This window comes from Nelumbo lutea, chromosome 6 (genome assembly GCF_056320005.1).
Source record: "Nelumbo lutea isolate HS-2025 chromosome 6, American lotus-T2T, whole genome shotgun sequence".
Classification (NCBI taxonomy): Eukaryota; Viridiplantae; Streptophyta; class Magnoliopsida; order Proteales; family Nelumbonaceae; genus Nelumbo; species Nelumbo lutea.
The window spans coordinates 5236656-5264461 of NC_142689.1; the positions used below are offsets into that span (position 1 = coordinate 5236656).

General features: G+C 43.1%; 2 protein-coding genes across 5 annotated transcripts; both read left to right on the forward strand.

Annotated features, from left to right (window-relative positions):
- Positions 1–14793: 14793 nt before the first annotated feature.
- Positions 14794–23405, forward strand: LOC148846986 (uncharacterized). 4 transcript variants are annotated; one of them, XM_088951479.1, is made up of 6 exons: positions 14794–14977; positions 15738–15970; positions 19333–20864; positions 21565–21914; positions 22635–22695; positions 22858–23405. In XM_088951479.1, the coding sequence occupies exons 3-6, from the start codon at positions 19602–19604 to the stop codon at positions 22987–22989; spliced, it is 1806 nt and encodes a 601-aa protein (XP_088807605.1). In that variant the 5' UTR covers positions 14794–14977; positions 15738–15970; positions 19333–19601; the 3' UTR covers positions 22990–23405. The 4 variants fall into 4 exon arrangements, with proteins under 4 accessions (XP_088807605.1, XP_088807606.1, XP_088807607.1 ...); XM_088951480.1 differs by having other exon boundaries at positions 14916–15467; XM_088951481.1 differs by lacking the exon at positions 14794–14977 and adding an exon at positions 15204–15485.
- A 1336-nt stretch (positions 23406–24741) lies between these two features.
- Positions 24742–26132, forward strand: LOC148846987 (serine acetyltransferase 5-like). Its single transcript, XM_088951483.1, has one exon. The coding sequence runs from the start codon at positions 24888–24890 to the stop codon at positions 25938–25940; it is 1053 nt and encodes a 350-aa protein (XP_088807609.1). The 5' UTR covers positions 24742–24887; the 3' UTR covers positions 25941–26132.
- Positions 26133–27806: the final 1674 nt, after the last annotated feature.

Sequence of the window (27806 nt, forward strand, 5' to 3'; positions counted from 1 at the left end):
CCAGATAGCGCGAAGTTTGCATACCTCGTTTGTCGGGGGGCAGGGGGCTCTTATAATCACTTCATGCACTCGCCCCGAGGCCCTTGTCAGGTCGGCTATGATTACCCTTGTGCTTGTCAATTCGGTCGTCGTCCTTTCTGCTAGGACAGAACCGTCACTGCCTAACCGTCTTTCTAACTGGAGATGGCGGTGTCAGTGGCGGTGGCAGGTGGTCGTTTAGAGTGCGGCCGCCAAACGTTAGATCCCAAGTCAGTCAGGCACGGCGCCCTCGGGCACGAACTTCCTTAGTGTCAGGCATGGTACGACTTGTTTGGTTTTGATGCCCAGAAGGTGATGCGAAGTGCTGAGCGAGGCAAAGTCTTGAGCTCGAAGGTATCTATAGGGCAGGTCAGTTCGGCGAGGTGTATCCCAAACTATTACAAGGTGGCCAATTCGGCGAGGTATATCCCGAGCTGTTACAAGGTGGGTCAGTCCAGCGAAGTGTATCCCGAGCTGTTACAAAGTGGGTCAGTTCGGCGAAGTGTATCCTAAGCTATTACAAAGTTGGCCAGTTCGACGAGGTGTATTCCGAGCTGTTACAAAGTTGGCCAGTTCGGCGAGGTATATCTCGAGTTGTTACAAAGGGAGAGTTCGGGCCCCCCGTAGGGAGTTCGGTCCGCTGGTGTCCCCTTGTTCCCGCCTAGGCTTGGCCCCTTTTGCCGAGCTGTTGTTTCTGCCACATGTCACATAATAGTGAGGTCGGGCCAAATCTTCCTTCATCAGAAGACGTCATAGATAATGCTTTTTCTAGGGTTCTTTCGGTTTCCGAGAAGGCTGGAAAAGTGCTTACTCAAGAATACTGATGGTTGTGACAGCGCTCGTTTTAAATTTCAAACCAATTCGTGCCGCTGGGACGTGACAGCGGGTCATTTCAAAAAGGCGCGCCACTGCTGTACGTGCGCGGGCGACTGTCAAGGAGACGTGCAGCGCGTTAGTTTTGGAAAGACGCATGTCGAAGCGACGTCGGTTTCAAAAAGACGTGCGCTGACGTTTCACTTTTTTCAGAAAGACGTGTGCCAATCACGTCTCAACCTTAAGGGTCGTGCGGTCAATAAGAACGTGGGCTATCGAATCGTCTTCGATCTGCACGGTCGATTCTTGGTTACTATAGCTATAAATAGTGGGGGACCCCAGTCGGTTTGTCACTTCAGCGGTTTGTCTACTGAGCTCGCGTCCAACCTTTCAGCTCGCGTCCAAGTCTTTTCCAGCTCGCGTCAAGGCAGGTTATATAGCCTTCACGATTCTTTGGCTTGTTCTTCAAACTTTCTGGTGAGTACTTTCCTGAATCCATCTTTTCCCCAATGTCTAGCTTTGATAGCTCAGACGATTCTTCGAGTAGGGCCGACATAGGTTCCACCAACCGAGCCATGTGCCCCGACTACCTCAGTGATCCTGAGGTGGAGCTTGAGGACTATGAACCAGTAGGCCGAGCCGCTTCGAGTAGTTTGGCGTCTACCTCCCGTCGAGGTCGGATGCTAGACAGGTTTGGTCCTTCGACCATGACGCCTGAGGGGCTTCAATCCATACTTATGTCTTACAACCTTCCTGGGGGGTATACATATTTTATTCCTTCGGGTAGCTTTCCTTGGGAACACGGTCCTGACGAGATCGTGATTTTTCGAGAGCAGCTCGCTGTGGGGTTGCGACTTCCTTTTCATCCCCTTCTCGTCGAAGTCATAAACCACTTCGGTGTCACCATTGGCCAACTTCATCCGAACTCTATTCGGAACCTGGTGGGGATAGTTTCCCTTTTTTGCGAGCAGAACTTCCCCTTGGACTTAGAGATACTCTCCTCTATCTTGATGCTCAAGAGACAGGCGGGTTCTCTTCCTGGGGGGAGACGGGCATATTACCTTTCTCCTCACCAGGGTTTTAAGCTTCTGCACGATCTTCCTAATAAGGTCCCGGCGTGGAAGTGGGACTACTTCGACGTGCAAAGTGCACAAGGATGGCCCTTTCAGACCGGGTGGGGAGAGGCCGCTCCTGATTTAGGCGTGACTCTCGATAAAGAGACGGTGAAGGGCCTCCGGCAATGGGCACGACAAGGTTTAAAGTGCCACCACTACTTAACGGAGGCCAAGCTTATTGCAGTCCGCCTGAGTTCGGGTAGGTTTCTAGCTATGCGGTTTTCTTGCTTGCTCTGTTCTTTTCGTTTTTTTTTTATGTCGAACTCGTTTCTGCAGGTGTGATGGACACGGAGAGAACTTGTGGGGGGCGTTTGTTCCAAGGTATGAAGAGGAGGAAGCGGGTCGCCAAGCGAACTCGTACCGAGCTGCCCTTAGATGAGGAGCCCCAAGTTCTAGACCATACGCCAGAGGATCTGCCCAGGGAGCCCGAAGTGACTCCACCGATGCACGAAACTGACGGGGCGCCTTACGCTGAGACCACTCATATGGGCGCTCCTGCATACTCAACTACTCCTGCTCACTCCGGGTCCGCTCATACGCGGGCTGGGCCCTCGGGCTTGGGAGCTCAAGGGGAGTTCAGGAGCGTGTTGACGCCGAACTACGCTCTTCAGAAGAGTAGGGACGCTACTTTCCCAGAGGAGGTCGCGGCGTGGACCGATCTTCCCTTGAATCAACTCGCTTGCCGCGTCGTAACACATGCCATGGTGGTAAGTTAGATTCCGTCTTCCTTTTTCATTTTTGTTGCTTCTGCTGTTATTGCTCACTTGTTTCTTTTGGTAGGTGAATTCTTCAATTCATGCCTTGGCGGCCCAAGTGGAGAGGAGCTCGCGACAGGCGCGAGCTGCTGAGGCTGCCGCTCATGCTGTTGAAGAAGCTTTCCGTGCTGCAGAGGCAAATACCCGGGCTGCTGAGGTGGCTGCTTACGCTGCTGAAGAGGCTGCTCGCGTCACGATGGCCAGGCAGGCAAGATCTCAGCGTGACGCCGAAGCCATGGGGGTAGTTGTCATGCATATGGCGGACTTGAAGTTGGATTTGTAGCATCAAGTCGAATATCTTCAGGAGGACATCAGGGAGAGAACACAGGTTTTTTTCCCAAGGCATTGAAGACACCAAGAAGAAGGTAGTTGAGGACTACATTGCCTCTCCGTGTTTTGACGATCTAATGGTGGATTCTTACAGGAGGGGGTTCAAGTTGAGCAAGTGGATGATCCGGAATACGTACCCCGACCTCGATGTAAGTGCCATATCCACTCCGCGTATAACTCAGGAGATGGTCAATGCTGTTGATGGCGAGTCGGACTCTGAAGGAGAGGCAGGGCCTTCAGGTGTTGTTGAAGTGCCTTCTGATGGCGAAGAGGTAGCTTCGGGCATGTAATTTTTTTTTTGTAAGTCCTTTCTGATGGCCAATGTACTCCTGTTTCTTGCAATGGAATAGATGGTCTTTTTGCCCGTGTTATTTTTCCCCGAACTGATTCTTTGTCGGTCACTTTGTCCGGGTTATTATACTTCCGCGATCTGTTCTGCCGCGAACTGGTTTTTTACCGAGCTGATAATATGCTCTTCTTTGCTTGTTTACACCGAGGTATCTCTTGGCTTGCATCGTGGCACATAGGACCTGATATACTTCCGCGATCTGTTCTGCCGCGAACTGATTTTTTACCGAGCTGATAATATGCTCTTCTTTGCTTGTTTACACCGAGGTATCTCTTGGCTTGCATCGTGGCACATAGGACCTGATTTTGTCCCCTTCGCTTGGTGGTTTATAGGTAGTATCGCCTTAAGTTCATGATGTTCCACGCTCGAGGTACTTGTTTGCCTTCCAAGGTTTCGAGTTTGTATGCCCCCCCGAGTGCTCTTTTTAATTTATAGGACCCTTCCCAGTTAGGTCCAAGCTTGCCCACGCCGGGTTCGGGCACCATAATTTTACGTAGGACCAGGTCGCCGACTCGGAAGCTTCGTTGATTTACTCTGCTATTGTAGTAGCGAGCTACCTGCCACTGGTATGCCGCTGTTCGGATGTGCGCGAGGTCCCTTACCTCGTCCAATAGGTCAAGTTGGTACGTAACTCGTCTCCATTCGTTCGATCGTTGTATGTTTCTAATCGCAATGTTGGTACTTTGATTTCCGTCGGGATCACTGCTTTAGTGCCGTAGGTGAGGTTGAAGGGGGTTTCTCCCGTGGCGATTTTTTCGGTAGTTCGGTGAGCCCATAAGACACTTGGTAGCTCTTCGGCCCACAATCCCTTAGCTCGATCCAGATGTGCTTTCAGTTCGCACAGGATGGCTCTGTTCATTACTTCCGTTTGACCGTTTGCCTGCGGGTGCGCGACTGATGTGAAGTTTTGCCGAATCCCCATGTTCTAGCACCACTCTTGGAACTTGATATCCTCGAACTGCTTGCCGTTGTCGGAGATTAGTACCCGAGGTAACCCGAAGTGACATACTATGTTCTTCCAAAAGATGTTCTGTATGTTTCGAGCCGCAACAGTTGCCAGAGGTTCGACTTCTATCCACTTCGTAAAGTAATCAACTGCAACAACTAGGAATTTTCTTCCACCTGTTGCTGGTGGGAATGGCCCCAGGAGGTCGATGCCCCGTTGTGCAAAGGGCCACGGGCTGGCGAGGTATTTGAGGTCGGAGGCAGGTTGATGGTGGGTATTGGTGCGCTTCTGACACTTGTCGCAGGTTCTGACGAGCTCGACAGCTTCTGCCTTCATTGTTGGCCAGTAGTATCCTTGTCGAAGTGCTTTTTGGGCGAGTGCTCTGCCCCCCAAGTGTCCGCCACACAGGCCTTCATGAGTGTCACGGAGTACGAACTCGACTTCGGTAGGTCGCAGGCAACGCAAGTAGGGGAGCGTGTAGGACCTTCGGTATAACCGTTCGTCTATTATAACGTATTTGGCTGCCTGGCGCTGCACCCTCTTGGCTGCATTGCATTCTGCAGGGAGGGTTCCGTCTATCAAGAAGCTCGCGAGCGGGTCGATCCAGCTCAACTCTGCCTCCAAGACGGGAGCGACCTCCTCTGTCCCCCCGAGAATACTAGGCCGAGGTAAGTCCTCTATGTAAACAGTTCTCATGTTGTTGTGACTTGTACTGGCTAACCGGGACAGGGCGTCGACCTCAGTGTTCTCTGACCTCGAGATTTGCCTGATGAAGTGTGACTGGAAGTTGAGCAGGGCTTCTTTTACTTTGGCCAAATATGCGATCATGGAGAGCTCGCATGCTTCGTACTCGCCTGTAACTTGGTTGACCACGAGCTGAGAATCGCTGCAGATGACCAAGTGTTTTTGCCTTTACCTTTCGCGCTAGGTCCAGCCCGGCGATCAGTGCTTCGTACTCTGCCTCGTTGTTGGATGCCGCGAACTCAAAGTGTAGTGCGTATTATAATTTTGTGCCGCCCGGGCCACACAAGACTATTCCAGCTCCGTTGCCTTGCCGGTTCGAGGAACCATCCACGTGAAGGATCCAGGGCTCCTCGTCCCAGTTCGTACTTCACCTGACCAAGAGAGATGCCACACTGGCTGCTACTTCACGGGGTTCAAACTCTATGGGCTCGGGATCTCTGGGTTCGCCCGAACTGGGGACCTCGGGCTCGACCTGTGGGACTTCGTGGCTGAAAATGCACTCGGCAATAAAATCTGCCAAAGCTTGGGCCTTAATAGCGGTTATTGGTTTGTACTGGAGGTCGTACTCGCTGAGTTTGATGGCCCATTTCGTCAGTCGACCGGAAACCTCGGGTTTGAGTAAAACTTATCTCAGAGGTTTGTCAGTCAAGACGATGACGGTGTGAGCCTGGAAGTATGGGCGGAGTTTCCGAGCTGCTATCACTAGGGCGTATGCTAGTTTTTCTATCTGCGGGTACCTTGCCTCTGCTCCCTGCAAAATTTTACTAACATAATAGATGGGTCGTTGGACCCAGTCTGTTTCTTTTATTAGTACCGAACTGACCACCTCGTCGCTTGCCGAGAGGTACAGTTCTAAGACCTCACCCACCTCAGGTCGGGTTAAGGTTGGCACACTAGCGAGGTAACCTTTTAGCTCGTCGAACACGAGCTGGCAGTCTTGGGTACACTCGAACCCTTTGCCTTTGATTGCCTTGAAGAAGGGTAGGCAGCGGTCTGCTGATTTGGACATGAAGCGGCTTAGAGCGGCTATGCGGCCGTTTAGCCTCTAAACCTCTTTTACTTTCCGAGGTGGTCTCATATCTAGAATGGCCTTTATTTTGTCCGGGTTGGCCTCAATACCGCGCCGATTGACAATGTACCCTAGGAACTTGCCCGGGGTGACGCCGAAGACACATTTGTTGGGGTTCAATTTCATGCTAAACTGACGCAGGATTTGGAAGACAGAATCTAAGTCTTGTATTAATTCTTGTGAAAACTGAGTCTTGACGACCATGTCGTCTACATAGCACTCTATCTTCGTGCCAATCAGGGGTCGAAATAGCCTATTTACAAGTCTTTGGAAAGTCGCCCCGGCATTTTTTAGTCCGAAGGGCATGACCTTGTAGCAATACAGGCCAAACTCGGTTATGAAGCCGGTTTTTTCCTCATCGGATGGGTCCATCCTAACTTGGTTGTAGCCCGAGTAGGCGTCCAGGAAGCTTAGCAACTCGTTTCCCGAGGTCGCGTCCACTAGGCGGTCAATTCTGGGGAGGGGGAAGCAATCTTTCGGGCAAGCTCGGTTCAGGTCGGTGTAGTCGACGCACATGCGCCACTTGCCGTTTTCCTTTTTTACCAACACCGAGTTGGCCACCCAGCTCGGGTAATGGACTTCCCTTATGAAGTTTGCTGCGAGGAGCTTCTTGACCTCCTCGTCGACCGCCCTCCAGCGTTCTGGGGCTAAGTTGCGTTTCTTCTGTCTAACGGGTCTGACTACAGGGTCAGTATTAAGTTTGTATGTTATCAGTCTGGGGCTAATGCCGGGCACGTCGGCCGCAGACCAGGCAAGAATATCTAAATTTTGAAGTAAAAAACTCACCAGTTCGGTTCGTAGGGGATCCTCGATGGAAGCTCCGATATGAAGTGTGCGAGCTGGGTCCTTAGCCGAAGTCGGGATTACGACCGTTTCTTCCGTGGGCGAAGCTCGTTCCTCACCTTGCTCCGCAGGCCGCTCCAGTTCGAGGTCGTCGGCCGCCTTGGTTTTTACCTTCAGGGCAGTAACATAACACTTGCGGGACTCGAGCTGGTCGCCCGGTGCTACCCCTACACCGAAGTCCGTAGGGAACTTCGTGGCCAAATAGTAGGTGGAGACCGCCGCCCGTAGGATATGCGTGATCGGCCGCCCTATTATGGCATTGTATGGGGAGGGGGTCGCGACTACCAGGAAATCATGGTTGAGTCTGACTGCACAAGGCCATGTGCCGACTTCCACAAGGACGGTTATTTTTCCGAGGGGTCTGACTTCCTCTCCGTTGAAACCCACCAGGGGAGTGTTCGCGGGCTTCAGCTCGCTCCTCTGTAACTGCAGCTGGTCAAATGTCGATTTAAAGAGGATGTCCGCTGAGCTGCCTGAATCTACGAGTACGCGTCTGACCTCGAAGTCGCTGATCCTTAGTTTAATGACAAGCGCGTCATCATGGGGGTAGTGGACCCCTCGCACGTCGTCCTCCGTGAAGAAGATTGGTTCTTCGGTCTTTGGTCTCTTTGGAGGGTTACGTTCTTCAAGGGCCGCTTCGCGAACTGAAGTCCGGGCTGCTGCCGAGGTACACCCCGCTACCACCGAACCTCCCACGATTACATGGATGGTTCCCCGAATTGGCCTCTCTTCCGGAGGCTGCCGCTGCAACAGTTCGGCAGGTCTATTGCTAGACTCGGGGGCATCCTTTTCGTGCTCCCCTTGCCGACCTGCCTTATTGTTATTATTGTTGTGCTGTACAAAGTTTCTCAAGTATCCGCGATGGATGAGCCCCTCTATCTCGTCCCGGAGGTTATTACACTGCTCGGTACTATGACCATGGTCTCTATGGAAACTACAATACAAATTCTTATTTCTCTCGTTCGGTTTCCCTTTAGGCGAGGTGGCCACTTCACGTACGAGGCATCTTTGATCGTCATTAAGATCTCCGTCCGCCTCGTGTTTAATGGCGTGTAGTCTGTCCGAACTGCTAGGGGAGCCCAGAATGACTAGTTCAGCTTCGGCTCCCGGGTCGGGTTTTTTTTGTCCACCGGGTTGGAGAGCTCGCCTTCTCTCTTTCTTTTCTCGTTCCCGCCTTCGGTCCGTTGGTTGATTTCTTCCTCTGTCCTCATGAACTTATCCGCGAGCTTAAGGAACTCGGCCACGGTTGCGGGCTGGTTAGCCACCATGTGCCATTTGAATTCTTTGTGCGTCACCCCTCTTTTGGCTGCAGCGAGCTGCACTGCGGGGTCCAACCGCAGTATCTGCAAGCATGCTTCGTTGAATCGCTTGATGTAGCCCCGGATGGATTCTCCTTCTCTTTGGACTACTCCGAAGATGCTTTCCTCTGTTCTAGGGCACCGTTGGCTAGTGATGAAGTGTGCGGTGAAGACGTGCATGAACTGGGCCCAACACTTTATCGACCCGGGGGCCAGGTTCCTGTACCAAGTGCGGGCTACCCCCCTGAGGGTGGTGGTAAAGGCCACGCACATGCACGATTCGCTGGCCTTGACGAGGTGCATTTGGGACTGAAAGGCGTCAACGTGGTCGTTGGGGTCGAAGGACCCGTCGTACTTGTCTAGAGGTGGAAGCTTGAAATCTCTGGGTAAGGGGACCGCTAGGAGTTCTGATGCGAGGGGGGAAGGAACCGAGAGAATCGGGGCAGCCCCTACCTCGTCCGAGCATGTATCTTTGCCTCTGAGTTCCGACAAGGCACGGGTGGCGGTTCGACGACTTCGCCGGCGCCTTCGTTGCTGAGCGGGCCTTGTACTGGCGCTGCTGGCCTCCGTGTTATCGAGCTTGATGGGCCCGGAACGCTGGTAGTCTGCCGCCAGGGTGCCGAATCGGTTTTCGGTGAGCGGGAACTCAAGCTTGGAGCACCGGGGTGCCGACCTCGCGGGCGAGGTTCCCGACCCGCCTACGGGTTGCGAGGCGGGGATGACATTTTTCTTTCTTCAGCCTGGGGACAAGGCCTGGCTATTAGGGGGGTTCTGGGGCCGGGAGGCCTTCGCCTGGTGGGGGCGTCCATCCTGCGGGGAGGCCTTGACCGGCCTCGGAGCGGGGTGGCGAGGTGGAAGTAGTGGTTGGTTCAGTGGCAGTTGGGGGAACTGCTGTTGGTAGTGATACTGGGAGATGTTGTGCAGTACTTGGTGCTGGTGAAGTTGGTGCTGCTAGAACTGTTGCATTTGGGCTTGCATTGCCCGCATGCACTGCATCAGGTCGTCTAACCGGTTTTGGCTGGCTGCCAGGGGGACGGCAGTCGGTTCAGTGAAGGTTGTCTCAATGGGGAGAGGAAAGGGGATGCTTGTGGTATGAGGGTTTACAGGCGCCACTGCTTGTGGCGCGTTCAAGCTGGGGATCCCATCCACCGAAAGGGGGATGGTGAACTGTCCAACGCACACCACGGGGACTTGAAGTTGTTCTCCGATGGCATTTGCCTCCGTGCCACGTCCTGTGTTGCTGGAGGAGGCCATGAGTGTTGGGTTTTTTGAAGAAAAGGGGTTATGGAAGTTTGGAGGGAGGCTTTTTGAAGCGTTTCCCACAAACGACGCCAATTGATGGAGCGCAATCCAGCCGGTCTTAGCTGTCCACGGCCTTGCTTCTGAACGGGATAGTAGGGAACCTGAAACGGAGGAGATGGGGAAGCTCCAAGGGGAACCCGGTGTAGAGGCTCTGAAGCTCAAGTTAGAATCCTTCAAAAGCAAGGTAATACCAGATAGCGCGAAGTTTGCATACCTCGTTTGTCGGGGGGCAGGGGGCTCTTATAATCGCTTCGTGCACTCGCCCCGAGGCCCTTGTCAGGTCGGGTATGATTACCCTTGTGCTTGTCAATTCGGCCGTCGTCCTTTCTGCTGGGACAAAACCGTCACTGCCTAACCGTCTTTCTAACTGGAGATGGCGGTGTCAGTGGCGGTGGCAGGTGGCCGTTTAGAGTGTGGCCGCCAAACGTCAGATCCCAAGTCAGTCAGGCGCGACGCCCTCGGGCATGGACTTCCTTAGTGTCAGGCATGGTATGACTTGTTTGGTTTTGATGCCCAGAAGGTGATGCGAAGTGCTGAGCGAGGCGAAGCCTTGAGCTCGGAGGTATCTATAGGACAGGTCAATTCGGCGAGGTGTATCTTGAACTGTTACAAGGTGGCCAATTCGGCGAGGTATATCCCGAGCTGTTACAAAGGGTGAGTTCGGGCCCCCCGTAGGGAGTTCGGTCCACTGGTGTCCCCTTGTTCCCGCCTAGACTTGGCCCCTCTTGCCGAGCTGTTGTTTCTGCCACATCTCACGTAATAGTTCCTTCATTAGAAGACGTCATAGATAATGCTACATTTGCATTATGTTCTTTGCATTATGTTATTTGCATTCTGTCATCTTATTCTTTTCTTCTTTTGAGCACAAGTTAGGGTATGTTTTATTTTATTCTTTTAAAAGGTTTTCTGGCAAAATTTTACAAAAGATTTGGGAGTTATTGAGGTTAATTTTTCTTGGTGCCATTAGAAGATCAGTATTTTTTTTTTTTTTTTTGTGTTAATGACCTTCTACTTTTTTAGGTTGGTCATGCTAGGATCAAAGAGAGGTTAGTTAAATTAAATTAACTTGAGTACCTTAACTAATTTACTTCATTTGCTTAATAAAAATAAGTTAATTAGTTATACTAATTAATTAGTAGTTAGTTAACTTTGTGTACGCCTAACCTGGGTTATTTAATAATTTACTTTTATTTGTTATTTTACTTTTATTGGTTAAAGTAGCAAATTATTAATTAAGCTTCTTCTAATTAATACTTTTTATTAATTTAATAAAAAGAAAGTAAACCCAATCTTATAATTGAATCGAAGAAAGTGAACCCACATTTAATAAAAAGAAAGCAAATTATTAATTAATATTTTTTATTAATTTAATAAAAAGAAAGTGAACCCACAATTAAATCTTATAATTTGATAATGACACTACAATTATTTTATAAAAATTAAAAAGTAATTAAATTATTACATTCATCTATTATTAATTTAAAATCCTTTAATCCATTTAAAATAATAAAAACTACTACTAAATAAAAATTTAGTAAAAGTTAAAACAATGTAATAAAAATTAAAAACTCTTTTTTGGGGTGCAACTTAAGCGGGTTGGGTCAGATTAAGGGTCAACCCAATCATAAGTCTCAAACCTCGAGCTTAGGCTTGGCTCAAGTCAAGGTTAAGCTTGAGTTTACCAAACTAGGCGCAATTTCTTCCATACCCGATAGATACCCACCCCAATGGGGCTGATTTTTGCTTGAAGGATGGGTTGTGGAGCAAGTTGGGTTTTGGGATTCTACAACCTGTACGTTATGAGTAGGGTATGGTACTAGACTAACCTGACCCTCCGATCCCCAACCCACATATTGTTGGAAAGCATATAAATTTTTGTAAATTAGGTGTTGAATTTAATAACATTTTGATTTTGATGTGAAGGATAATTGACAGTTTGTGTTTTTTTGTTTTTTTTTACATCTTAATAAAATATTTGGAAACTTTGTTGTTTATTTTTGTTACTTTAATATACTTATTTATTAGTTTATATAACAATAAATAATAGGAAATTAGATGTGGGTTCTAAACCCTATCACCCCTATCCTTGAATGTGGGGTTGAGAAGGTTTTACATTTTTACTGTGGGTACATGTTGTGAGGTTTAGGGAGACGGGTAGAGTCTAGAATTTACAAAAACTTGAACCCACTTTGTTGCCATCCCTACTTGGGATAGGCTTGGACTTAGGCATATTGATCTTTGTAGCTCAATTTCCATGTAAAATAGATTTATAATAAATAGATATGTATAACATAAAGTGTTGAGCAGGCTTAGATTGCATTGGATTAGTACCCAAGGCTTCAACCTAAGCCTACTCAGAGTTTAGTTAGGCCTAAATCTTTTGACCCAAGCCCAGCATAAAGTTCAAGAACTCAAGTCCAACCTATGCAAAAGTTTTGGTTGAGCAGGGTTGGGCTTGGATTGGGTCCACCCAATTTTAACCCTTAGCTCATTTTGTTTCAAATTATTTTAACAAAGCCCTTACATCGCACCTGACTGATTTGTATAGGACAATCCAGCGGGATCTAGGGAGGGATAGATGTATGCAACCTTATCCCTCCACACATAGAAGATGTTTTCTAGGATTTCAGCCTTGGCCACATAGGTTGCATAAATATTGAAATACTCGAGTAAAGAATGTAATACATAAATACACGTGTGATGTACATGTAATATATAGAAAACAATGAACTTTCGTATATGAATAGGGAATGATATATATAGCATATTAGCTATTCTTAATTTCTAAGGGGTTCTAATTTAAAAACCCATCCAAAACTATTGCAATAATGGGGTCTTCTGCAAGTAAAGAAATCAGTTTCTATCAGGGCAAATCTATGTTCACATCATTTTAACATCTTTTTGTAATCTTGCATTAGGAATATCTCCTTATAAAATAAAGCGCACAAGTATAAAAATATTCTCAATGCAAGACAGTAAAAGATGCCCAAATAGGATTTGCCCTAACTGAAGTAGAACGCCGGATGCCACATTTTTAAAATGAGCCTTATTTTGTAGGTACATTTTACATTAAAAAATAAATAAACTTTGAAAAGTTAACATTTATTTTGAATATCAACAATAAAAGGTGGTGAGGCATATGGATTGGGGCCACAGATGAAACAATTGGCCAATACAGTGGGTCCTTTATTTGATGGACGGTTCGTGTAGGGTTAGTGAAATTCACTAGTTAAACAGTTGTCTAGTTGACCTAGAGTCATAACAAAAGTCCTTTAATTGAGTTGATTTTACTTGCATCCCAATGAGCAAGCATATAGAGTTCCACCATTTGATGACTTTACAATCTGAGGTGGTCTTCACCAACTTAATCAATTATCCATGGGTGCCTTTTTCATGTAATGTGGCCCACACTTGTACTAGAATCTGGCTATTCATGAAATTGAAATCATATGAAGTTTACTATTTTTTAATACAAACTAATTTTCATATTTCTCAAGTGGGTCTCACATATACATATTACATCAGTAAAACATCAACAAAGTAGACATATGATGAGACCCACAAAGATTGAACTTAGTTCTCACTTCTCAGTCTCAGGAAGTCTGAAGTTTTTAATTTCTGAATCAAGGGAACATTTCAACTTTGCAATGACTTGGGTTCTATGGCAACTTCGAAACCCCAGGATTGGAATCAGGATTTTCTTCTTTATATTGGTCCTTTTTTTTTTCTTTTTAGGCAAAAGGGGCCAGACAAAGGAGGGCAATCCATCTCCCAATCCCCATGTCCCCGATGAAGTGGGGTAGCCCATCCCAAAACCCTGCAACCCATATCAAGGCAGACCGGATCCTAGGTCTTTGCTACAAGCAGTAAAAGACTTTGCCTCCTATCACTCTCCTTCACTTTCTTTTGTTCTTTTTATCTTTAATTATGTCTTCCACCTCTTTTTATCAACCCATGCTGCTCCTTCTCTTTAATCTCTTTCTCAACCAAGGCACAAAGTATTGATACATTGCAATCAATTGGTCTTAGGTGATGTTTGGAATCAATGCTGATTTTTTCTTGCCAATTTTTCAAAAGTCACCAATTTTTAAAATCAGTGTTTTTTTTTTCAAAAATCGATAAATTTTGTTATTTGATATCATTTCTATCATGTAAATCAATTTTTTGAAAAATCAGCTTTGTGTCTATTTGGTACCAATTCTAAAAGGTCGATTATTTTTATATTAGAATTATTATTCAATGCTATATTGGATGTTATATCATTCTCAAAAGATCGGAATTAGCTAAAAATCAGGAAATCACCCCAAAAAAAAATCATCCCTAAAAAAGGTTGATTTCAAGAATCAAATTTTGACCGAATTCCTGAAAATCATCAAAATCGACCAATAAAATAAAAATTTCAATGCCAATTCCTCTAACATGGAAATGATTTGCGAGAAATTATCATTTATACTAAACATCACCTTAATCCTACTTACCTTTAACATGGATCAAAACCCCAAAATACCCATATTTCAGTGACAATAAGATTCTAATATGATGCATTTTTAGGCAAATATTTATTTACTCCTATTTATTTATTATGGTGTATAAGGTCAGTTTGAAATTTGAAAGGAGTATAAATATAAATATATAAAGTGTAAAACTTTGTATTTTATATTATTTTGTATGTATTTACATTGTACACGTTTGTATTCCTACTCCTTCCAAACTGAGCCATAGTTATATAGTTGAAAACAATGATTATACGAGAAATTAATACGATCATAAATAGGATTTTTTTTTTAAAGTTTACATTTTGCTGTGACAATACTTTCCTTCTCTCTCTCTCTGAAAAAGAAAAGCGATGGGCCGCTTTGTTGAACTGGTTTCGGGTCGAATGTGTGAAGCGACTCATCATCATGCTATACGAGCTCTCCTGGGCAACTACCTCAACCGTACAAAGCCAAAATATGACTAAATATAAAACGAGATGGGGATTTAAAATCGCCCCAATAAATTCGCCAAAGATCTCCTCTCCAGATTTTTCTCAGCCATCTCTGGTGTTTGCTAACTTTGCTTACATCATCTCTCTCTCTGCATACTTGCCAAAAGTACAATACAACCATTGCTTCTCTGTCTGTCACTCCCTCTCTCTCTCTTTCCCTTTTCCTTTATCGCAACATTTGCTTGTTGTCTAATTAAAAGAGCTAAAAAAAGTATAGTCTTTCTCTGAAAAATGGAGCTGGAAACATCTGCCATGAACAGGAGTTTGAACAGAGAGATTCCAGATATTTTGGTTGTGATGATTGCAGAGAAGCAGAGGATGAGAGGCGGGGGAACGCAAAGAGAGAGGAGAGAGAGTGAAATGGGCCCTCTAAAGCCTGCAAGAGAAATGAGTAGCACTGCACCGGGAGTAATGTTTTCTCATCTCCTTGTTTTTACTCTTTCGTAGCTCTCCTTCTCTCCATCTTAATCAATGGGTCCATATATCCCAACCTGTCTGCCGAAGGCTTTTTGGCTTTTTCGACTATCTTCCTTCTTTCTACTGGTTTTTCTGCGTTGGATTTCTTTTGTCCCGAGGACCCATCTATGCATTGAACTTTAACATCTTGTTGCTAGAGTGAAAACTGGGCAAGAGAGAGAGAGAGAGAGAGAGAGAGAGCGCATAATTCTTGATGGGTTCTGAATCTCAGTCTCTTGGGCTTTGGGTTTCGGGAGCAGAACAAACTTTCTTTCTACGCAAAGATATTAGCCCACTTTTATTAGTTGCTTACTTGCTTTTGGTTATGTGGTTTGAAAGAGCCAGCAGTTGATGCATGGGTTCCGTGTGCTTTTGAACCCCATTCTTTTGCCTTTAGGTTCTAAGAAAAAAGAGCCAATTTCCTGATCAATCAGAAAGAATGGTAAAGAAGTTTTAAAGAGTAGGCCATTTTCTTTGCTTTTGATTATACTACTTCCAAACAAGGGAAACCAATGATTCATGGCGAACTTTTCGCTGCATGTTCTTGTATTTGAGCTGTCTGAGAAACTTACTTTTGGAATTGTTCAGCGTGGGAAAAAAACCCCACTTTTTCTTTCGAATGAGGAAAAAACTTTGACTTGTGATTAGTCAGGAAGGTGGGGAACCTATGACTTGATTAATCCTTATCTCCATTCTTCTTTTTTCTGGCCAGGTTTTGTGGAGGAAATTGCATCCTTTATTCCTGACTGGCTTTTCTTACTGCATATTCTTCTTTGAGTCCTCTGAGAAAGCTTAATTGCGGTGTTATTCATTGCGGAAAGAAACTATATCATCTTTCTAATGCAGAAGGGGCTTTGAGTTGTGCTAGTCAGGAAGGTGGGGAACCTAGAAGTTGATGAGTCCTTTCTGTTTCTGGCCGGGTTCTGTGAAGGAAATGGATGGAAGGTTGGTTCTCTGAGGAACTTTTCTTACTGGCTTCTTAATTTCATAATTTTTGCTTATGTTCGGCCTTTTCTTCTTGAAAGTTGTTACTTCAAACTGCTAAACCGTTAATTGAAGTTGTGTACTGAGTACTTAATGAAAGAAATATCTGGTTATGAACTGTCTGCAATCCATTCTGTCAAGCTGAGTTTGCTTACATGTGATGTCCTACTTTTGCTTCATGTGCAACCTATCAACTGCATGCTACGCTGTGTAGTTTGAAGTAAACTCAGCTTGACAGAATTGACATTCTAATCAGAATGTCATAGGCATGGGCATGCGACCATAAATGGAGTTACATACTAGTTGCTTCTGTTGTGTTCTTCAAAAGTTATAATTGAAATTATGCATTTCTCTGTATTTGGAAGTCTGAGGTTCAAATTTTGGTACTTTACATAAATAAATGATAAATCCCACCTTTTTTTGTAATATCTCTTTGCTTTCATATGTAGTTGTTTGGAGAAGTGTTGTGTTTTGAAGACAAACTATCAAGCGCTTTTGCATCGTAGTTCAAAATCATATAATTTGATGGTCTTCTTTGTCCTTTTATATGTTGAATGTTTCCTCTTTTCTTTATATTTTCCTTTCCCATGCAGGCATGCAGTACTGGTTGTTTAGGAACCACTGTTCAGTTCCTTTCTAATTTTCCAAACATTTATGGTTCTCTTACTCCTCTTTCTTGTTTAATTCAATTTTAAAAGTTTTCTGTCCATTATTGTTTTTTCTTGAGGATCTATAAAGTTAATATGAAATTAAAGCTGTTTCTTATGACTATTTTGATCACAAGTGTCTCCAGATGCTGTTACCTCATTCAGAAGGCCCAGCATTGTATGTTCTTTGGTCTAGAGGAGGATTCTTATAGACATCTAAAAAGCCACACTTCAGAAAAAAAGGGGGGGCTGTCACTTTGGTCAAGGAAAATTGATGATTATACCCTACAAGGTTGTCTCTTAGAAGCAAAGTTGTTCATAATTTGAATGAGAATTGGGATATTACTATAACTAACATGGAATTATCCTGATTTGTTTGCTGTAAAACTTAAAAAGACAAATAATTTTTGTTTATCTTCATTCCAAACCTGTACACACTACAGAATCAGGAATAGCATGGCTGAGGGAAACTGAAACCAACCAGTTTTTCATAGGTAAGGTCTAAATATGATTCTTTGCATCATTATGAAACATGAATAAGGTGCCAGTGAGATGTCAGTGAGGTCCATGCTCATGCAATTCCAACACTTATTCATGCATCAATTGAAAGGTGTGATCCTCATGAAAATATTATGTAGCTACAAGAAAAAATCATGTCTGTTTTTGTTAAACATGAAAAATCAACCAGTTGATAAGAAATCTAAAGTTCAACTAAGATTAAAGTAATACAAGTTCATTTGTCAAATAGAAAGACACAGTAAACATGGACACAAACAACAAACAGACAGAAAGTTATCCACACATGTATGCATGTCATGCATGTGCATTTGTGGACAGAGAGGCTTGCAACTATGGCTTATACCTCAACTCGGGGGGGTGTTTTCAATATGCATGATTTTATTTCTTAAACAAAAACAATTGCCACAGCAGTGATTTAAAAGGCACGCCTAGGCATTCAGTCAATGCACATTTTAAGGTATGTGCCTCGCTTAGGCCCCAGGTACAGCACTTTCAAAAGGCATGTGCCTGGTGTGCCTTGCATTTCAGCCCAGGCGTGCACCTTTTTTTTTATTTTTTGCGCCTTTTGTTCTTTTTTGAACCTAGCGGCTGGTACAAAGGTGCATTTGAATTATAAAACATCTTCTTAAAAGGAAATTAAAATTATAAAATCAAATTTTTTATGTGGTGATTAAGAATTTAAGACCCTAACGTGAACTTGTTTGAACTTGCCTTGAGGGGCTTGGTACAAAGGTGGCTCGTAGAATCAGGAACGCAAGATGGTTTACACCATATCAGCTATTTGAAATAATTGAATTAAGGAAAAAAGAGATTGTGAGTTTTACATGCTTGAAAATGTTTTATATCTTTGATTTTATTTTTAAATCTTCATTTGAATATGCTTTACATGTTATGTTTATGTATTTTAATTTTAGGTAATAGGTTTTTTAAAACATTTATTTTAAAATTTAAGTTTATTTTTATTAATATTATGTTTAGTTTTTTTTTTTTATTTTGGCATTTTCTGAATTTTTTTGGCAATTTTTGTATTTTTGTGCCTTGCTTCAAAAAGGCACATGCCTCACCTTACACCTCGGGCACAAATTGCCCCTTGTTTTTTTTGTGCCTTGCGCTTTTAAAACACTGCCACAGCAGAAAAAAAATGTTTTTAATGATGTGACACTTGTTTTGGTTTTAAAGGAAAAAATGCATATTGATAAACAACCCCTTAGTGTGCAAAATTGTATTATCATGAGTTATCAATCAAATTACATTTATCATATGATTTCACTTAAACTTATATATGCAAAATGTCATATATAAGCTAACCTATATTATTGAAAGCTAGAACTATCTGTGCATACATATAAATGTCAAATAAAACTTACATAAATGTATAGTCATTAAGATTGATTGCAAAATACATATCTAATATCTTTTAACAATCAAATAAATGTCTATGTCCCTGGTGAAGTATTTTCTGCAGACATACATTCTCATTTACCCCTTGCTCTTTTTTTAATAAAATTGTTACTTTTTCTAAAAAAAAAAGTATATGTATTTCTTTCACCGATGATCATATTGATACAATACAAAAGTCATGCAACTGAATTTATCTGATACTTTGCCATTCCTTCTTGTTTTCTGGGCACAAATGTATTTATTGGTAGGAAATCTAATCTTTACTGATCATATACACAGGAAACAGTTTTTCTAATTGACTCGGTTAGGGGGGAGTTGTATATTTTATGTATAAAATTTGCTCCATAAAAGGGCTTATTTTGAAAACATGGTCCTCAATAGCAGAAACCGTTGTCAGAGAGGTTCTCCATGGTTCCATTTTGGATTTTGAGTTTCTACGTAGATAAGTAGATGACACATATTGTAGATAACTGTCTATTTGATTATGGGCTTTTTTCTTTTAACGTTCTCTCAACCCAACACCAAAGGCACACATTGTTTATGGTTTCTTTTCTTTAGTATTCTTCAATCAAAAGGGATTTTTTTTTCTCAAGGTTCTCTAGCATGGTCCAGTCAATAAGAATATTTTATTTCTATAAACCTTGATTTTTGTTTTGTTCTGTCTCTCAGAAGATAGATCTCATTCTCATGTCATATATTTCTTCCAGATTAGGTGGTACATTTGCTTCCCATTCACTTTTATTGATTGTTTTCCAGGTCCATCTTAGCCCAAGGGGATCAATAGATTGGACAGATGATGAAAAATAATTGAAGGAAGCAGTTTAACCCATAACCATTAAAAGTGAACTACTGTCTTATGATCTCTCTTGATTGTCAGAGGGAAAATTTATTGAAAAGTGTTTGAAGCTGCAGACGAAATATAGTTTTAGATTGGATTGGTGTTTAATTCTTTGAGAGCCTATATCCTTCTGAACATCGACTTACTTGGATCTTGGCACAACAGTTCTTTGGTTTCTAACTGTGCAATGGAGAACAGCATAGTCAACAACTCAGTAGATGTTAACTATCAAAATCCTATGGTTATAGATGGAATGCCTTCAAGTATGTTCCCTGGTATGGTTATTCACCAAGATTCATTGCTTGTTAACAGCCGAAACCAGATCATGGCAGGATATCCTTTGCTTTCAGCATTGCAAGGAGAACCCATAAATGTCAGAAATGATCTCCATGTGGCAAACCATGATGAAGTTAATAGTAATGCTTCAGTTTCTAGAAATTTGCCACTTGATGAACATGGCATTGGAGATTCTTCACCCATCATTTCACAGTCCATTGATAACAACGAGTTTCAGGGGCAGTTCATGGGAGGAGCATCCTTAACTGCCACATCACTTTTTAACTTTTTGGCAGCAAATGGTAGTCTGCAGGAAGATCTCAACAGGATTTCAATTTCTTCTAACTCATCCTTCCCATTGAAAGATTTGAGAAGTACTGTTTCAAATGGCTGCTGTGATACATCCAATTCTTCACTTACGGCCTCAGTGAATTGTGGATATACTGGAGAAAATGATTATGTACAGTGTATAGTTTCCAAGAAAGACACGGGTGTCACTGACCAACTGGATGGTAAATGGACTGTTCACAAGTTTCCGGGTCCTGAGGATATTGCGGGTAAAGCCTTGCCACATGGTTTTGTAGGAAGCTTGGACCCACATGTATGGATGTCATCTAACAAGTCCAGCATCAGTGCAGATGACACATATGGCTACTGTTTGCCTAGTAATGAGCTATCTCTAAGTCTGGCCACGTGCCAACCCTCTATTATCAGTGTACCAAACATAACAGATCAGTGCTCAGAAATAAGTAGCTCTGTTGTTACACAGCATTCATTGCATGAAGTTGGTATGGGAGTGGGATTTGGTTCAGAGCAGGCATCTAGAAAGAGCAATGAGCTTTCTTTGGGTTTTGGTTCATATGCACCTGTCCAGTTCTCACAGATATTGTCTGAGTCAAAATATCTCAATGTAGCTCAGCAAATACTTTCTGAATTTGCAAGTTATTCTCTAAAAAACCTAGGTTGCCTGAGTTATTCAGCAGGTGAGATTGGAACTGGACAAAAAATACCACTTTCATCAAATTTCTCTGCTGAAAGAGAGATTCAAAAGATGGGGTCTGATGAATTTCCTCTTCATTCTGGAGAAACTGGATCCAATAGTCAAAAAAAGCTTCCATTGCAAAGACAGGAGGTTGAAGCCAGGAAAACTCAGCTATTCGCTTTGCTACAAGTGGTATGACTCTGTGTGTGTGTGTGTGTGTGGAAAGTCTAGATGGTTGGTAGTGAGCTTACTTAAATGAACCACCAAGAATCTTCCATGTGCCAAGTATTTTTTGGGTTCAAAGGGAGTCCCTAGTTTTTGCTCCTCATCCTAATTCATGGAAAATTTTTTCAGACCAACCGACCAAGAGACCTTGCAAATTTCTCTAGATAAGCTGTCTATTATGAGTCGAATTGCAGGATTAAAACATGGCCAATCCAGGGTGTCCTCTATTTGATGAGTCATTTGGGTTAGGCTGGTTAGCAGAAGATTCTTCCATGTGGATAAAATATACTAGGTCGTAAGGAGCTCCCTATTTGACCTGAACTTGTCTATTTCACCATCTTGAGATTCAAACATGTTGACCAAGTGGATCAAAAGATCTGTTGAATCATATTCAAATCTTTTTTAACTTGAATTGTTTTTCAAAAATATGATTTCAAAAGTTAAACATAAAAGAAGATTGACATGATTGAGTCATATTCGTCACATTCTTTTTCTTGGCCAAAAACCACAGTTACCCAGTCAACCATGAAAATTTGGTCCTTGAATTGCCTTTCTCCTCAACTGACTTCCACACTTCTCCACCACCTAAAATATTGGTTACTTGGTGTATCCACCTAAATTCTTTGTTACTTAAAAATGCATCCTGATTATTCTTTTTTTAACTTAGGTTGACAGCAGATACAGCCAATGCTTGGATGAGATCCACACAGTCATATCTGCATTCCATGCTGCAACTGAGATGGACCCTCGGATACATGCTTGTTTTGTTCTACAGACAATATCTTTTCTGTATAGCAATCTAAGGGAGAGAATTGCCAACCAAATCCTTGCATCCGGAGAACACGTTAGCATTAAATGTATGGTAGGGGAGAAATTCAAATCATCTTTCATTCAAAAGCAATGGGCTCTCCAGCAACTAAGGAGAAGAGATCATCAGTCATGGAGGCCACAAAGAGGCTTACCAGAAAGATCAGTCTCAGTTTTACGAGCATGGATGTTTCAAAACTTCCTCCACCCGTAAGTTCCTTTCCTAGAATGATTGTTGATAAGTGATAACGCATATACAGATATAGCAGCACATATTCACAAATACCAGAGCTTAGGAGAGGGTATCCATCAGAAAGAACTCTGACCATTGGATTGGAACTAACCAATCTCGGGATGCTCGGAATATCTGACCATCAGAAAGAACTTGCATTTTGTGCATTTTCAAGTTATTTTCACCCACAAAGACTTGCATCCAGCCAGAGCCACCTGACAATTCTGTTTTGAAATTCAGGCGTTACCAAAAAAGCCCCCTGACAACAGCATGAACTTTTCTGGTTGCAGGTTCCACATGTAACAGTTCAATGACATCAAGATGTGCTTTTTTAAAACCACACTATAACTTTGAACCACACAGAAGTGGTGTTTTCAATATCAATACAGAAAAAAAAAACATGTTTTGAAGCATAAAATTCGTGAGTTTTGTTTTTATATCATAAAGTTTGCTTGTTTTTTTTTCGAATTATATGATTGAAATAAATTTTTAAATACCTCTTCTTTATAAGTAGATTATTATAGAAAAGTATTTTCATAATATATGAAGCAAAACGTGTGCGTCTGTGTATGTTTTTGGCTTTTTCCAGAGTACCGTGTGACACCTTTTTGCATCAATGAAAATGTTGAGAAATGACATACATCCAAATCTTGGTTGGGTTAGAGGTTGTTCAAGTCACAAAATTTATGGATTTTCAGGTATCCCAAGGACACAGAGAAACATCTACTTGCAATAAGAAGCGGGCTGACAAGGAGTCAGGTATTTAATACTTTACCAAGCTTGTAATCAGTTCATCTTTTATCCGCTTAAAAAGACACTGGGGAGTACCATTCTCTTACTCTCTATTATTTGATGGGTTTATTCTTTGCATCATTTCTTATTTCTTTTGCCTTGATCATTGTGTTGTGGTGTTATCTTTAGGTATCCAATTGGTTCATAAATGCACGCGTTCGTCTCTGGAAACCTATGATAGAAGAAATGTACTCAGAAATGAACAATAGGAGGGGCCGTCGAACTGATGATGCAACAGAAAATGGTCATAGGACCCCATAAGCATTGACAATTGATAACCAGAGAATCTCAATGAACTGAAGCAGATGGAAGTAAATCTGCCTGCACCACTATAGTAAGTACCAACTGATGGACTTCTTGGTAGGTAACTGAGGTAGAAAAAGATTCAGTCCCTCTGACAGGCATGGTCTTCTTCATGGAGTAAACTGCTTTCACTTGCTTGGGTCTTACTTTCCATGTGATGACAAGTGAGCAAGTAAAATGTGGATCAAGAAAAAAGATCATGCAGCTGGATGCTTCATGCATGGATATGATTAATCTTGTATATAACAGTATAATGTATTCAGTTGGATGATAAGGACTGGTAATCTGTTCTCTTGCATGAATAGTTAATCTCTGAAGTCTGAACATGTCTCAACTATGAGTTCAACCTTACAATACTACTACATTTTTCACGACTTTTTTTCCTGCATGCCCTGAAGAAAGAACTCCATTGGTATATTAGCATGTTAGTTGATGCTTAGGATTCATTATCAGCTGGGTGCCATGGCAATTATGGCTCAGAAATTTAGCAGTTGGTTGTAAACTCAGGACCATCAAAACTTGGGAGCCTGCTTCTTTGAAATGTTGACTTGGTCAAAGTTTCTCCTTTGCATGTGTTAATAATATGCAATATATTCTCTAATTTATAATCCTATTTTGATGTAAAATAGGTTTAAAAGATGGGTCTCAGAACCATTTGCAATTTTTTTTAGTTTTATTTGAATGAATTAAACAATTTAATCATTTGGTTGAATCGTTTGACCCGAGACCCAGACTTCGATTCAAGCGTGTTTGTGTTTGTGTGAGTTGCAAGAGAGGTGATGAGACCAAATGCAGTATTACAATACTTGTTTCTTTAGCGTTCTTGAGTTAGATAGATATACAATGGGCGCCCCATGTGTCTGTGTGGAGCCCTTTTTTATTTTATTTATTGTTTTGCGTCATTTTGTAATATTTGGACTACTACCATGCTTACTTCAGCCATTGCGTTTTCAACTCTGAATTTCTATTTTATTTATTTTAGGCTTACGATATAGCATAGCTATATATGATTAGAAAGACAAAGGGTACCTTTCATTCATTTCATGTGCTTCAACTTGCACCCCATAACTTGCCACGTGTCGATAAAAGTTTGGGCTGTTGATCATCACTGTTCAGTGGGTCCTACTATGAAGGGAAGTTTAGTTTCTTCGTTAGAGATCGGAGGGGGGTTGGGGGACTTGGGGTGCAACGTGCAAGTATTTCGATGGATGGTGAAGAAAAGTTGAATTTGAGCTCCTTTGAAATATTCTCATGACAGTTTTTTTTTGTTTTTTTGTGTGGCTCCCAATGCTATGTATATCAAACACGTGGCAAGATTATGAAAAAAGTTTTATACAAGGGTTACAAGCTTGCCAGTTGCCACGTGGATATATATCAGAATATCAGCAATGTAAACCACCTATTCCGCTGAAATAAATATTAGCCATTCAATATTTTTTCCAATTTTTAATATGATGAGTGGGTCTCGTACTCTCGTCGCCATTTAATATTCACAAGTTTTATTTTATTTTTTTTTATTTTTAGGGTGAAATAAAAGATTGACTTAAAAGTTCCAGACTGCTCTGCTTCAGGTAGATAGACTGCTCTGCTTCGGGTTTCCTCAGGGTGGTTCGGACAATGCATTGCTGGCTAAGTGGCTAGGGGCTAGGGAGAAAGCTAATCGGGTCGGATTTGATGCTGATATCCACCACTCGCCATTGTAAGTTTGTAACCTTGTGAGTTGTGAGTTCCGAAGGTCGAAATGGATTAGGTTGCCCCATTGAACCCGAACCGAAGGTTCCTGTTGATGTCAGCGGTTGACCTCTCCACTCAACTGCTCGTCGGGACATCCACCGAGTTTCCGAATAAAGAAGAGGATGGAGTTCTGCAGGGCCCCACCAACATTTCCTTATAACTCCTCCCATCGTCCATCGATCCACAGCAGAGACTCGTCCAGGCCATACGCCACACACGAACCCCTTATCCCCTGCTACCTTCATACTCAAATCCAATTCTGCTACTCGCCGCCGGGCAAGATGCCAGCCGGCGAAATACGCTACCCGACGGCAGCCCCACCCCGCACTTCGTTCACCGGCTTCACCGACTCATGCGAAGACGAGGCATGGGTTTGGTCCCAGATTAAAGCCGAGGCTCGCCGGGACGCCGACGCGGAACCCGCCCTCGCCAGCTATCTCTATTCCACTATCCTCTCCCACTCCTCCCTGGCTCGCTCCATCTCCTTCCACCTGGGCAACAAGCTATGCTCTTCCACCCTCCTGTCCACCCTCCTATACGATCTCTTCCTGAGTTTCTTCTCCACAGATCCCTCACTCCGTGCCGCCACGGTCGCCGACCTCCGTGCCGCCCGAATGCGTGACCCAGCCTGCGTCTCCTTCTCGCACTGCCTCCTCAACTACAAGGGATTCCTCGCCTGCCAGGCCCAGCGCGTGGCTCACAGGCTGTGGAACGAGTCGCGTCGCCCACTCGCGCTCGCTCTCCAATCCCGAATCGCGGACGTATTCGCCATAGACATCCACCCGGCGGCGAAGATCGGGAAGGGGGTTCTCTTTGATCACGCCACGGGGTTGGTCGTTGGGGAGACGGCTGTAATCGGTAACAACGTGTCGATACTCCATCACGTAACGCTGGGCGGAACAGGGAAGGAGAGTGGAGATAGGCATCCGAAGGTCGGCGATGGGGTATTGATCGGAGCTGGCGCCACGATATTGGGGAACATAAAGATCGGGGAGGGAGCGAAGATTGGAGCGGGATCGCTGGTTCTGAAGGATGTACCGCCGAGGACCACCGCAGTTGGAAACCCGGCGAGGCTTGTAGGAGGGAAAGACCAGCCTGCAAAACACGAAGACATTCCTGGGGAATCGATGGATCATACGTCCTTCATCTCGGAATGGTCAGATTACATAATTTAAATCTGAATGGCTTACTTACTTTGTTTCCGTGAGATTGATAGTATTGTATAAGACGATTACTGATGCTTGCTGGTCTGTGACTGTAATTGAGTGCGACATTTTTTGGTTTCGTTGATCCTATGAGTGCGCCACCATTGCGACCGAGACGTGTAAGTTATTAATTGGATGAGGATTAGAAAGAATTTACACCCACTTTTGGTCGTCTGAACCTTGGAGCGATGGACACAATGCGCTTTCAGTTGGATTTTCTTTAGATTCCAATCCAACGTCTTAAATCTACGGAGTATTGACGGTAAGCCAATAGAATTGAATTTGTAGATGCTCTCTTTGTTTCCGTCTACACTTGTTTTCCAGTTTTGCGATCAATTGATACGTAGCAAAATCTATGGTGCATATATGAAAGTTGTCACATAATTCAAACAACAAATGAACCAAGAAACATTACAGTGACATCTGTAAGGTTGTTAAAAGAAGTATATCTTATTAAACATGAAAATACATCTTGTATAAGTAAATGAAAAATAAATAATGATTGGTTGAAATTTTGATTTAGGTTTACTTTACAAAGAGAATAAATACAAATGCATTTCAATTTGGAAGGAGTATAAATAAAACTTTTTAGGGGCAAATTTTTTAAACTATCCTTTTTATTGAGCTGATTGATAAATTGGAAATGTCCCTTTTGCCTTAGTCTCTTCCTCGTTTAACCTAATTTCAAAAAACAACTGGTCATTCTCTCCTTCCTGTTTACGCATAGCAGAGAACCGAAAGAGATGGGCAGTGATCTAAATCCACTTAGAGGATGATATCGAGATCAAACACGCATCATCAGAACGAGGGGGAGAGAGAGATTATCTCCGCTTTTTCGTTCCAACTCTTCTGCATCTCCAACGATCCAACCCTACTTGCCCAAATGACAAAAGCTTCCCTATTTCGGTTGGAAACCTCTATTCTTGCTGCTAATAAAATGCCACTTATACCTGCAAACTCATATCTTCATCGATTTCAGTGACCTCGACACCAATTCTTTGTTTCTACAATATTTTCCCTCTCTCCAATAGAGGGTTTTTGAACAAAGAACAACAAATCATCATTGCTTTTGGTTTTGAAGAAGGATGAATTCCATTGTAATGCAGACCATTGCGTAGGAATGGCAACAGGGCTGGGTAGGGACGGGGAGCCTCTCCCCATCTCCGTCCCAACAAAAATCTTCATCCCCGTCCCATGGGGACAGGGTTATCCCCATCCCCATTCATACGGGGATCCCCACTCCTTGTGATTTTTTTATAATGTTAATCATTTTATTTTTTATTTTATTTAAAAAATAAAATTAAAATAATTAAAATTTACAATCCTATTAGAAAAGATTCAACTATATTTTTAAAAATTATTAAGATATAGATGTATGTGTACATATATACATAAATAATGTATGCATATATTAGTGGGGATCTCATGGGACTGGGAGTGCTTTCCCCGGGACAGATCCGCACAGGAATTTGAGAAATGAGGAAAATTATCATCCCTAGAATTGGCCCAGAGACTTAGGAATATTGTAAATGAACTGATTATTGGAAAGATCCAATGTCTGAAACTTGGAAAGGTTTTTGAGTTCCTTCCAGTCACCTATCTGCTTGGAAAGATACAAACATTTGATACAACCAAATCTGGGGACCCCCAATATGCAAACACCCAAAAGCACTTTGGTTTGTGCAACTACATTTTGAAGCACAGTCGCTTGCTCTGGTCTTTCTCCCCCCACAGCAACAATTCGACCACCAAATTTCTACCACCTCTCTCTCCTCTCTCACTCATTCCTTTTCAACTTGCATCCGACCATGTAAACAAACGGGCCAAGACTAGGGG

Bases quoted from the DNA above. Each gene is read 5' to 3' on its own strand.
- LOC148846986 (XM_088951479.1), top strand. From the start codon at position 19,602: ATGGAGAACAGCATAGTCAACAACTCAGTAGATGTTAACTATCAAAAT. The intron at 20,865-21,564 runs GTATGACTCTGT...TTTTTAACTTAG, and splicing joins TATTCGCTTTGCTACAAGTG to GTTGACAGCAGATACAGCCA. The intron at 21,915-22,634 runs GTAAGTTCCTTT...ATGGATTTTCAG, and splicing joins TTTCAAAACTTCCTCCACCC to GTATCCCAAGGACACAGAGA.
- LOC148846987 (XM_088951483.1), top strand. From the start codon at position 24,888: ATGGAGTTCTGCAGGGCCCCACCAACATTTCCTTATAACTCCTCCCAT.